General features: G+C 35.9%; 1 protein-coding gene across 3 annotated transcripts in view; it reads right to left on the bottom strand.

Moving 5' to 3' along the window:
- GFM2 (GTP dependent ribosome recycling factor mitochondrial 2) overlaps positions 1-12,957 on the bottom strand; it is a 56,755-nt gene that overhangs the window by 25,909 nt on the left and 17,889 nt on the right. For all 3 annotated transcript variants that reach the window (XR_009452655.1, XR_009452654.1, XM_059694311.1), the window contains exons 10-16: positions 12,649-12,828; positions 9,286-9,366; positions 7,667-7,815; positions 6,219-6,359; positions 6,036-6,135; positions 4,466-4,655; positions 1,946-2,022 (exon numbers count right to left, since the gene is read on the bottom strand). Coding sequence is in view for 1 of the 3 variants with exons in the window: in XM_059694311.1 (XP_059550294.1) it covers positions 1,946-2,022; positions 4,466-4,655; positions 6,036-6,135; positions 6,219-6,359; positions 7,667-7,815; positions 9,286-9,366; positions 12,649-12,828 (918 nt within the window). In the remaining 2 variants the exon portion in view is untranslated. The remainder of the gene's footprint in view (positions 1-1,945; positions 2,023-4,465; positions 4,656-6,035; positions 6,136-6,218; positions 6,360-7,666; positions 7,816-9,285; positions 9,367-12,648; positions 12,829-12,957) is intronic.

The following is a 12,957-nucleotide window of genomic DNA, read 5'->3' as shown; positions in this document are numbered from 1 at the left end:
TCAGAAAGAATACATGCACCCCTATGTTCACAGCAGCACAATTCACCATAGCTAAGATTTGGAAACAGCCCATCAGCAGATGAGTGGATTAAAAAACTGTGGTACATCCACACAATAGAATACTAAAAAAGAAAGAACTCCTACTATTTGCAACATTATGGATGGACCTGGAGAACATTAAGCTAAGTGAAATAAGCCAGTCAGAGAAAGATAAGTATCACATGACCTCACTCATATGTGGAATCTAATGAACAACATAAACTGATGAAAAAAAAAATAGATCCAGAGACATAGAATCATCGAACAGACTATCAAACTTCAGAGGGAAGGCAGGGGAGGGTGGGCGGATGGGAAGAGATCAACCAGTGAACTTGCATGCATATATACATAACCCATGGACACAGACAATAAATAGAGTGGTGAAGGCCTAGGGTAGGGGGTGGGGGCAGGCTGGGACAGGTCAATGGGGGAAAAAGGGGACTTTCAACAATAAAGACTTTAAATGAATGAATGAATAAATAAATAATAAAAGCTAATAGCTAATGTAAGAGAAGAAAAGAAAAAAAAAGAACTGTCCCAGACTTTGCATCTCTTCCTTTAGTTGATTGTAATTTGTATCCTTTTGCTGTAATAAAACTACAATGGTAAGGGACAACAACAAAAACGACAGTGTGTGATTGTTATACTTTAATGTAAAGTTAAAGAGGTAAATTATTTGGAAAAAAGCAAGTTGTAGAATAATACAAATAGAATGAGTTGTTATATATATATATATATATATATATATATATATATATATATGTACATATATATTTAGAAAAAATATACTGTGCTTTATAAAACAGAACAAACCAATGGATGTTTAAAAAAGTGTGAAAGGCTATACAGGTATTCATCAAGTTTTTAATGGTTACCTGTGCAGAACAGGATTGAGAGACAGGAAAACTTTAATTCTTTAACCTGTATACAGTGGGGCCTTGACTTACGAGTTTAATTCGTTCAGAGACCGAGCTCCTTAAGGAGCTCGTTAAGGAACTCGTTAACTCAAATTACTCTATCAACTCAATGCAAAAATTCCGCCGAGAGACAGCTGGTATCTCAAAAAACTCGTTAGTCGGGACACTCGTAAGTCAAGGCCCCACTGTACTTGTGTGTCATTTGATATTTTTAAAATATATGTTTCGGCATTTTTTATCTTTTTAAGCAACTTTTTCTAAAATCTTATGTAAACTTTACCTTGCCCACCTAAAAAGATACGGAATAAACATCTGTTCTTCTCCAGATACAGCCCAATTCTGTACCTACTTTAGAACTCTATTTCCTCCCACATTGCTGGGTTGAAATATATCACTTCTCACCCATCTGTGTCATTATCATTAAGAGACCCTTTGTACCCTCCCTTTAGTTTGCTGCTTCTATAAGTCTTAGTATGAGATTCAAGGCTTTGTCTTGGGGTTGAACCTCATTTGAAAATTTCACAAAAGGCTCTCTTCTGGATGGTCTAAATCAGGGGTCCTCAAACTTTTTAAAAAGGGGGCCAGTTCACTGTCCCTCAGACCGCTGGAGGGCCGGACTATAGTTTAAAAAAAAACTATGAACAAATTCCTATGCACACTGCACATATCTTATTTTGAAGTGAAAAACCAAAACGGGAACAAATACAGTATCTGTATTTGCATGTGGCCCACGGGCCGTAGTTTGAGGACCCCTGGTAAATGTTGTAAAGTAGTTTATATAGGTGAGGTATAATTATTTTAAGGAATTAAGGAAAACTTGTCTATTTAGATTGGTAGTCAACATAATGATTACAAGTTTATTATTATGAGAACCAAAAAAGAAAGTTTCTTTTTCAGGGGCATAGACCTATCAATGTTTCAGATATACTTACTTCAACACGCATGCTACATTACTGACAGATATCGGGATTAAGCAACAATACACCTACCTGTCCAGAGTCAGGATCAAGCCTGACTTTTAAACTGGGATCTTCACGTTGAAGGCATTTCAATGCATGATCCAAATCTGGTGGATAAAAACAACAACATGGTTGTCTTTACATTTCATTTTTTAGATAATGAAATATCTAGTGAGGAAACATTATGGTGAGGAAAACATATGAACAAGCAAACAAATTTTGAAAAAAGAAAATTTCCAACAGCCATACATGCTTTGTAGAGAGTAAAATAAGGTGGTAAGATAGAGATGGGAGGTTACTTGAGATTGGGTGATCTGGGAAGGCCTCTCCAGAATGATTTGGGTAAAGACATATTAAAAAAAAGCAACCTTATTAAAAAATGGTGAAGAAAAAGAATCCCAGACAGAGGAAATGGCTGTGCAAGGAGTAACTGGCTATTGGAAAAACAACAAGGAGGCCAGTGTGTAGTGTGACACTGGTGGGCAGCTGGAGACCATGGTGAAGAGTTTGGATTTGCAATAAGAACCCAGCCACTGAAGGGTTTAAGTGGACAATAGCATCATCTGATTATACTCTGCAAAGATCAATCAAAGAGCTGACAAAAAAAGCAAAATACCTTCAGAAAAATAGGCAATAATGAGAATCAGATAAAAGGAAGCTAAATTACATAATGAATAAAGACATGGTAATGTAATCACTCTATGATAATCACAGCCAAAGAGATGAAATAAGAACGTATTATTTCATTAAATACACGATCAAAAGGGATACTTTAATACAATCATTAAATGATGCATATATCCTACCTCTTTATAAAAGATGTTAGAAGTTCTACAAAGTGTAGCTGAAGTGAAGAGCTGAGCAATGGATTCATGAACTACCTTATTCCACACATTTAAACTGTCATTCTGTTTTTATTTTTGTTTGGGTGAAAGATGAGGGTTCAGAACAAAGGAGGAAGATCCAAGAAATGAGGCCAGGCAAGAAAGGTTCCAAGTAACCTTCACTCTATTCTGCTGCTGCCAAGCTAAAAGATTGCGTTTACCAGACTCCTTTGCAACTGGGTAGCCATATATCTTAGTGATGGCCAATGACGTCTAAATCTTAAAAGGGCCCTAGACAGTTTGGCACAATGGATAGAGCATCGGCCTGTGGACTGAAGCTTCAGGTCCCAGTTCGATGTGGGTCAAGGACACATGCCCGGGTTGCGGGCTCGATCCCCAGTAGGGAGCACGCAGGAGGCAGCTCATCCATGATTCTCTCTCATCATGGATGTTTCTTCCTCTCTGTGTGAAATCAATAAAATTATACTTTTAAAAAAAAGAAAGAAATCTTAACAGAGAAAGGGGCACATCTTCCTCCCTATTCCTCCTTTCGGCTGCCGGGAAACTCCATGAAGCCCAAGGCCCCAGCAGCCACCCTGAGATGACTAAGGACAGGAGTGATGCGCTCAGAAGCCAAGACAAAAGACTGGAGGCTGGGTGCCCACTGTGGACTCTAAGCCTGAGGCTACCAACTCAAGGTATATTTCACAACAGAGAAACAAACTTTTGTCATTAAAGCAACTGTTATTTGGGGATTTTCTGCTATATTTAACCAAATCTAATTGAAAGTGACATAACTGGAATAATGAGCTAGATATATTGAAGGGACAGAACGGAACTGATAGCTGTGTCCCTAACAAAAGGACAGAACAGAACTGATAGTGAAAGGACAGAACGGAACTGATAGCTGTGTCCCTAACTCCTCTCCCAGGAAAGCCACAGAATGTATCAGTTACTCAGCCTGCCCTTATCTCAGCCAATGGGAAAGCAAGGGAAACTAGCCCCCGGCCCTCACTCAACCAACTGGAATCGACCAAGTGCCTCCACCCCTCTCCCCAAGCCCTATAAATTCTTTCTTCTCTTGGGACTCGGGGCTCTCTCTCGCATCCAGTAATGGAGGCAGAGGGGGACCAAGCCCGGGCTTGAATAAAAGACTCTATGCTTTTGCATCGGACTCGGCTCCCTGGTGGTCTGTCTTGGGGGATCTTGAAATCTGGGCATAACAATATCATACCAAAGAGTTTGGGTTTCTGCTTTAAGTAATGAAAAGCCACTGAAGAATTCTGAGCAAATATGCTAAAAAACAAAAGTATATAACGATCAGAAAGGACAATTGACATTAACAAAGTTATAAATATCTTCACTGACTTTCAAAGGTTGATCAAGAAAAAGTAGCAATTTTATAAATGGTGTTGAGAAACTGAGCCAGTTATGAATTGGCTACTAACTAATTTAATACACTGGAAGGGCAGTCCTGAGGTCAATTACTTAGAGTCCCATAGGTAGCACTATAAGAACAAGACTAAGGACTAAGAATATGATATGAAAAAAAATGACCAAGATATAAGAAAAGAAAAAATAGAAGGAGTTTGTAAAAATCAAAACATCTTAAATAAAAAGCTAGGCCAATCACAAGAAATACTTACCAATAAATGCTGATAAAATTAAACTATTTTATCTAAATTATCAGGGCATTCATTAATTAATACACCAACACTATTTGTACCTGGCTGCTTAGCTACCGAAGGGGGTTCTATGGTACAGAAGAAAACAGGTTCTGGAATCTCCACCCCAGCCAATAAAAGTCTCTCTGTTTCACTGTTGTGCCTCTGCTTCTTTTCTCCCTCCCTTTCAGCTCGACGAGTTGCAGCTAGTGCGCTGGACTTGGATGAGACAATGGTATCTCCAGTGGCCGTCTGCAAACAAAGAAGATGCCTTGGAATAAAACAGGCTGTAAGCAAGCACTCAGCTTCCACCAAGATTCACGAAATAAGAAAAAATTTAATGTGGCACTTTATTTTCATCAGTACTTAAAAGAGAGACAAATTCCTAAAACTCATTATAACTTTGCACAGGTAAATCTAATTTAACCTGTGTAAGAATTCTATCCAAAACACTGCTGTAAAAAGTCTAACAATAACACAACACACCCACAATATATATCCAAAATTCATTTGACAAAACAAATGTACCTTCCTAAATTTTCAATCATATGTAGACAAGTGAGGTAGAAGTCCATTACTGTGTTTTACCACCAGTAAAAATTTGTTTCTATTTTAGAAAATCCTTTAGTTAATTCTTTATTAATTAAAGTATGCAATTAAACAGAATACCCTTGACCATGCAAAAGTGACAGTAGCTTCCTTGTAGACTTCAGTTATTTTTTATAAAACTATAATTTTACTTTTAAACTTACCTGTTAGGGAGTTCTGAGCCGGTTTTTGTCTCTGTAAAGATATTCCTACTGAATACTAGCCCAAATTTCTGTAACTCTCTCAAATATATACAAGTTCTGCCTTCAGATAGACAGAGAAGCCACTGTGATGCTAGAAGTCCAATTTCCGGACCATGGGAATTTTCTGTAAAGGATTTTACATCTTGCAATTTCATAAAGAGTTTAAAATGTTAAAAGTAACAATGTTTATCCTAAATGCCAAATATACCAAAGTTTCATGAGTAACTGTACTTGATTTAATACATATAAAAGTGAAATGTCCTTAGTTTTAACCCATAGAGACAGCATATATAGACAGCATCACATATTTTCATCCTATAAAAATCATGGAGTGCCTAAATTCACTGGTCTAAGGACTAAGAACAGAGAAAAAGACAAAAATCCTTGCCCTCATGGAGACTTCATTGTCAAAATATCCTAAGTTAATACCTCATCGGTTATAAGGTTAGATGAAATTGTGTGCAGTGATCAAAATAAGAAAAAAATCCAATAGCAATAACAATGTTTTATATAATCTTAAAATATGTGTATGCATACATGGATAGTATATTATTTTACTTGGATTTGAACTTTATATGAATACAATCCATACCATTAATAGTTTTCTGCAATTTCCTTTCTTTCTATTAAATGTATAAGAGTCAACCATTTAATAACTATGCTACACAATATTCATTATTCCACTACTACTGATGGACATTTAGATTTATGGGGGTTTTGCTATTATAAAATACCTACTTTCAAAAATCTTTATTGCTGAGAACATTACAGATGTCTCCCCCGCTTCCCCCTTTAGTCCCCCCCTCCACCCAATTCCTAGAGAAACCATTTCATCACTTACATGTTTAAGTCCAACAGTCAAAGCAATGTTACCAGCAGTCAGTGAAGGGATTTCTACATGTTGATCAGCAAATGGCAAAAGCAGACGACTTATTCTCTCCCTGTAAAACCATGATTTATATTAGTAGAAGTATTTTTAAAGAAACAATTACAGTTTTAGAAAATAATCTAAGCTTCAACTTACGTGCAGTTTCCATTAATATTATGGACGGCCAACTGGGGTTTTATCATGCCTGAGTAAATGCGCATAAACACCAGCGGTCCCCGCTGCTTGTCATGGAGAACTTTAAATGCCAGTGCACATAAGTCACCCTTATACCACTGCCTGTAAAAGTTAAGGAGACATTCCAAAAAGCCTTTAAAATACACTTCCAATATATTTATCCAGATCAGATCATAATCGCTGCACAAACTTAATCTTTAGCCCTCCAAAGAGCCTTCACATCTTCTAGTTTAGCTGCCCAGACTGACTAAACAATGTCAGTACCCCACTTCCTCCACTGAATTATTAATTCCTCAAAACTAAAAACAATGGGGTCTCTTCCAAATATTACCTCAATTTGCAAATAATTCCATAACCAAGAGTTCCCTCCTCAAAAAAATATTCCGAGGAACATCACAGCACTTTCTCAAAAAACCTGTACAGAGTAAAATAGATAAGGACTTCCCAATTACTGTTTGTACACTCTCCTCCCACTTTCTCTCCAGTCACATAACCATATAAACATATACTGCAAATCTGAACTTGTTTATAAGCCAGCATTCTTACAGGATAATGTCCTTAAGTTGGTGTTCATTGATAGGATTTTGTGTACATTTTTCTTAGGAAAAGCTCTCTATTTTCATTACTTTCAAAGGAGTCCATGGCTCAAAGTGGTTTAGACATTTCTATTACAGAAATTCTCCAATACGATTCCTCCAGTTTTTAATTTTATTCAATAAATCCTTATACAGAAAGCTTACACTAGGCACTGTTCCATATACTTTTTAAACATTGACTCTTTTGATTCTTGTAACAATCCTCTGAGATAGGCCCTACTCTCTGCATTTCACAGATAAGAGGTTAAGCAACTTAGAAGAGGTGGAATTTAAATCCAGGTAGAACACAGTCCACGCTCACAATCACTTCGTTGTAATGCCTCTCCAATGGAGAGATATGAAAAGTGGTTAAATTTCCTAGTTAAACGTATTAAAGTCCAGTTTCACCTGCCATTTTACACAACACTCAGATTTTAGAGGATTTATTAGTAAGTACAAAGTTGTTAGTGGCAACAGGATTCAAACAAGGATCTTTCTTTATAGCCACAAAGTATTTTGAGCTTTTGAAAAATGTTGAAATCTAGAATAGATATAAAATGTATTTACCAGACGTTCCCAGTATACTACCTTTAAAAAACAAAAGAACAAAAAAAAACTAAGTTGGCAGGGCCAACATATGTTTACACAGCAATAAATCCACGTCCTTAGCTCCATCTGTAAACACAGCAGATTACAAGAAATAACAAATGTCCCTTCCAAGTGAAAATTACTATGACACTATATTATATGATTTACAATGACATTTTTCACCAATGTTATTAAAAAGTGGTGATTCGAGGCTATACATTTTAACCTATATACCCGCATACTTACAGAAATTCATAGTTGCGCTCTTCAGGTGAAGGCAAGTACATAGTGATAGCATCTAACAAGGGCTGGACCCCTTTGTTTTTCAGGGCACTTCCACAAAGCACAGGTACTGCTGTCTGAGCAAGTGTTACTCTGTGTATTGCAGTCTGTAGCTAGAAAGCAAAGGTATAAATAAGTATTTTATGTGACCATAAGATGGTCACATATATGCAGTATACTTGTCTCAACCAAAATAGTTCAGAATTAGATGTTTTTCCTAACCAACCACGTAAAACATACTTCCATCATTCTTTATGGCCTTATTCTGTTTTTCTTCATAATATTGATTACTACCTGGTATATTAGATACATGTTAATTAGTGTATTGTCCATCTCCCCTTCTATTAAATGTAAAATTTATAAGAATTATAGTAAGGTTCAATGAAAACACTGCTAAATCCCAGAAACTAGAAAAGTGCTTAAAACAAAGTAGGTATTTAAAAATATTTATTGAATAGATGAGTTCATATATTTGTGATTTTACCTTGATAATCTAATAAGCTGGTAAGAAATTAAAAATATAAACATGAGTAACAATTTTTTCAAATGAAATAGATCCACATAAAAGAAAATGAGAAATCAAAGTAGAAAGAAATTTTTGAAAGACCTCAAAAACCAAGAAAAGCTTGGGTGTGCCTGCAAGCTACTGATTCGAGAAATAGTGGGTCAATTCTACTTTAGACTGTAAACTCTTTGAAAACAGAAGTCATGTTATGTGACTGTAGGGCATAATAACACACTTAAGCACTCAAATACTAACCAATAAAATACTGTCAAAATTATGGCATTTCATTCAAAAGAAAAAAATTTTTTCTACCTCAAGTAATTTCAAATGGCTCAAAATTAATCTATAGATCTTGTGTTTTTCTTTAATTCTTTTTTGGGGAAAATAACTAAGTGAATTTGCTGGGCTCATCTTGGATCCCACTATACATTATTACCACTTAAAAACACTTTCTTTAGTAACTCTTATGTTTCATCAAGGAAAATAAAGAATAAGTTTGCCAAATTAATGGGGGAAGAGTCCTGGCAGGAAAAAAAAAAACACACAGAAAAACAGGAATGCCTTAAAGAAATCTGTAATAATTAAATTATTATCTATACTTTATTTGCCTAGTCTCTGGTTTAATGTTTTTCAAAACAAAACAAAGACCTTTAATGAGTTTCCACTAAAAATTAAAGGAGATTCAGAAAAAATATTCCAATTAAAATGATTATTGTAGATTGAAAAAACAGGAAATTTTAAATAAAAAATTTCAACCTCTGATTTCCCTAAAAATACTTAGAGAAATGGTTACAACGAAGAGAAAAGGCTGAGAATGAACAATTAACTTCTCCTAATTCAATACAAGTAAAAAAGATTCCACTTCTAATTTTGTAAAATATAACCAAAAATAGTTAATCACGCCATTATTAAGTAGCTGTATTAGTGGCTTTATCTCCATGTTCTTCTAATTTTTGTTTAAGTCAGCATAGTTTCCAATGCTATGCAAAGTTAGAAAAACAAAAACAACACAAACACAGAAAGCAAAGTACATCCAATTAGTAAAACTTGGTCAAAGTAAATGAATAATAAAATTTACCTTTTCAGCTGGGAGCAAATCAAAATTTTCACTAAATTCTCCTAAAACCAAGTCAGCGAATTCATCATCCAAATCTGCAATCTATAAAGAAAGGCTTTAGTTCTATAACTTGTATTTGTTGTCCAACTATTAACTTAAGCCAAATACTCTAAATATACATTATCCAAATATTTCAAGACAGCTCCATGATCTAACTTATCCAGGCCAAGGACGTCTTTCTATCTTCTAAAAGAGAGTTTTTCTTTCAAAGGAAAGGAGACTGAAAATTGAAGACATACTATTATGAGTTTTCTAAATTTATGGGAAGCCTGAACCAGATTAAGCATAACATTAAACTGCTATCTACTCAGTGTTCAAAAGAAAATGCACAATTAACAGTCAATGATAACATATACAATGGATTGCTGTTTTTAGCTAAACTTGGGGGTGTTAGTTCACAACAAAGTTTTATTTGGTACTCCTCTAATGTCCTCAAGGTTCATTAATAATGTATCATGTCAAAATTTCCTTCCATTATAATACTGACTACTATCCTGTTGTGTGTATATACCACATTTTATTTACCCATCCATCTGTTGATAAATACCTTCCACCTTTTGGCCATTATAAATAATGCTGCTATGAACAAGGATGTACAAATATCTCTTTGAAACCTTGCTTTCAATTCTTTAGGATATAAACCCAGAAGTGGAATTGCTAGATCATATGTTAATTCTATTTTCAATTTTCTGAGGAACCACTATACTGTTTTTCACAATGGCTGCACCATTTTCATTCCCACCAGCAATGCCTGGGGTTACAACTTCTCCACGTCCTTACAACAGTTATTTTGTTTTTTGATAGAAGCCATCCTAACAGGTGTGATGTGGTGGTACTCTCTAATTCTACACACACGTATGTATTCCTTACAATTAGCTCTTCATTACCTACTGATAGAAAATTTGAGCCTTTAATGTCCTAGAGCATATGCAAGTTTATGTTGGTATCTCAATTAGATTATAAAATCCTCCTTAGGTTTATTCTGATAGCCCTTTTGTATAAAACAAAATAAAACCTCAAAGGAGAACCAATTATGTACCCAATTATCAACACTAATAAAAGAGAAAAATGGTAATTGGCGTACGAGCTACCCTTTTCATTGGCTAATCAGGGCTGTATGCAAATTAACTGCCAACTAAGATTGGCAGTTAACTGCCAACAAGATGGCGGTTAATTTGCATACGTAGGCACAATGCAGGGAGGCGAAAGGGAAAGCAGGAAGAAGCCCCCTGCCACTGACAGTGATCGGAAACCCAGGGGGGAGTTAAGAGCTGGGGGGCAGGGCAAAGGCAGCCCCAGGGCCGCCTTTGCCCTGCCCCCCAGCAATGATCGGAGAATCAGGTGCCTTTTCCGCCCTGGCCAGTGATAGCAGGAAGTAGGGGTGGAGCCAGCAATGGGAGCTGGGCAAGGTCGAAGCTGGCAGTCCCAGGAGCTCTAGGGGTCCCTTGCCTGGGCCTAAACCGAAGCCCATGATCACGGGGCCGCTGCAGCTGCGGGTCCCCGCTGCCCGGGCCGGACACCTAGGCCAGAGGCGTCAGGCCTTGGCAAGGGGCCGATCCTGCGATTGGAGGGTGATGGGGGTCAACGCCTGAGGGCTCCCAGTATGTGAGAGGGGGCAGGCTGGGCTGAGGGACACTCCCCCCCCCACACACACCCAGTGCACGAATTTCATGCACCGGGCCCCTAGTTGATTAATAAATGTCAATTCCACTTTTATCCTTTTTATGTGCCACCCCCCTCTCCCCCAAATTAGAGAAGCAGTATGAGCTCTAGCTTTAAACAGACAGATTTGGGTTCAGATCCCAGCTCTGCTATTTATTAGCTATATGACAACTTATTTTACCATTGTAAGCCTCTGTTTACTCATCTGTAAAATGGGGATAATATACACTGTTCTGAGGATTAAATAATATATGTAAAGCACTTAAGTTAGATCATAAGTCTTCAATAAGTATTATCCAGTAATAAAATTAACAATGACCATTATCATGTTCATATTAAAGTTGAAAATTACTATATAATGGAAAAGAATTACTTCAAAAATAACTTCATACAAAAGATGAATGAAAATAATTATAATTTTGACCAGTTTAATTTAGAAGTAAGAAAATCAAGGAGTTCAGACTCAAATGTTCTTCTTTACATAAAATTCAGGGAGTTTATTTAAGATATGTTTTACTTATTGTATTTTAAAGTAACAATATCATATAAATATTACAAATAATAACATTACTATTTTCTATTAAAATTTTGAGGGTGACATGAGGTCTAAAATTATATATCAACTATAAAATTGATGGTTTTAAAATTTTCTAAATAATTTGACATCTGGTCAAGTAAAAGACGGACATACCTTTTGACCTGGCAATTCCACTCCTAGGTTTCACTCTAAACAAATTCTTACATATGTGCACAAGGACATACATACAAAAATGTTCACAGCAACACTGTTTGTAACAGGAAAAAAAAAAATAAAAAAGAGGTAACAACCCCAGAGCATTTGAGATCCTGCTTCCTGGCGATTGTTGTCAGATTACCCCTAATAAAATCTTACAAAAATTCTCAAAAAAAAAAAAAAGAGGTAACAACCTCAAAGTTTATCCACAGGAAAACAGACAATAAATTATGGTATAATCATATATTGGCACACCACTAAAGACTGAAAACGAGTGAAGTATAATCACACGTAACTACATGGAAGTATCTCCAACACAATGTTGAACAAGGTAATAAAATACAAAAAGTATCATTCCATTTATATAAAGTTCAAAACCATGAAAAACTATGTTCTTCTGTTTTATATTTTTGTTGACTTCAGAGAGGAAGGGAGAAAGACAGAGATAAAAGCATCAATGATGAGAGAAAATCATTGATTGGCTGCCTCCTGTACACCCCCTACTTGGGGATGGAGCCCACACCCAGGCATGTGCCCTGATCATAGTTAATCAAACCGTGACCTCCTGATCATAGTTCAACACTCAACCACTAAGCTACACCAGCTGGGTGAAAAACTATGTTCTTTAAGGATATATACATTTGTGGTAAACCATTAAAAACAAAAAAAACAAATGAAAGATAAACTCTACAATCAATATAGTGGTTGGGAAAACAGATAATTAGTGGAAGGGGGAGAGATGAACAGGAAGTGGCACATGGAGATTCAAGAGTATTGCTAATATTCTAATTCTTAAGACGGGTGGTGTTCATTTCATTATTCTTGTATCTTATATTTTCCAAATGTAATTTTATATTAAATTTCACAATAAATTACTTTTTAGAGTTTATAAATACTTATGCAATTTTAAACTCAAAGTATTATTTTACTTGTTCAATTAAGGCATTCCTTGCTTCAGTAGCCTCCTTCAGCAATTTAGGATCACTCTTTTCCAAGAGGGGTTTTCTCTCAAAGTCTTTTCCATCATCTGAATTGGCATTCCAGAGAAGTTTTTCTTTATTTACTACATCCACCACTCCTTTGAAAGTTTTGGCTTCACCAATTGGTAACTATAAATCAGAGCAAAATTAACATTATTAAATGATCACTCAATTAGAATGGCATTGGTGATAAATCTTATCTTTCCCCACTTTCCCCCAAATGTCCATTATTATTACCACAATCTTACCTATTTTATA

The sequence above is a fragment of the Myotis daubentonii genome, chromosome 4 (assembly GCF_963259705.1).
Source record: "Myotis daubentonii chromosome 4, mMyoDau2.1, whole genome shotgun sequence".
Taxonomy (NCBI): domain Eukaryota; kingdom Metazoa; phylum Chordata; class Mammalia; order Chiroptera; family Vespertilionidae; genus Myotis; species Myotis daubentonii.
This window is presented reverse-complemented; position numbering and strand designations above follow the sequence as displayed.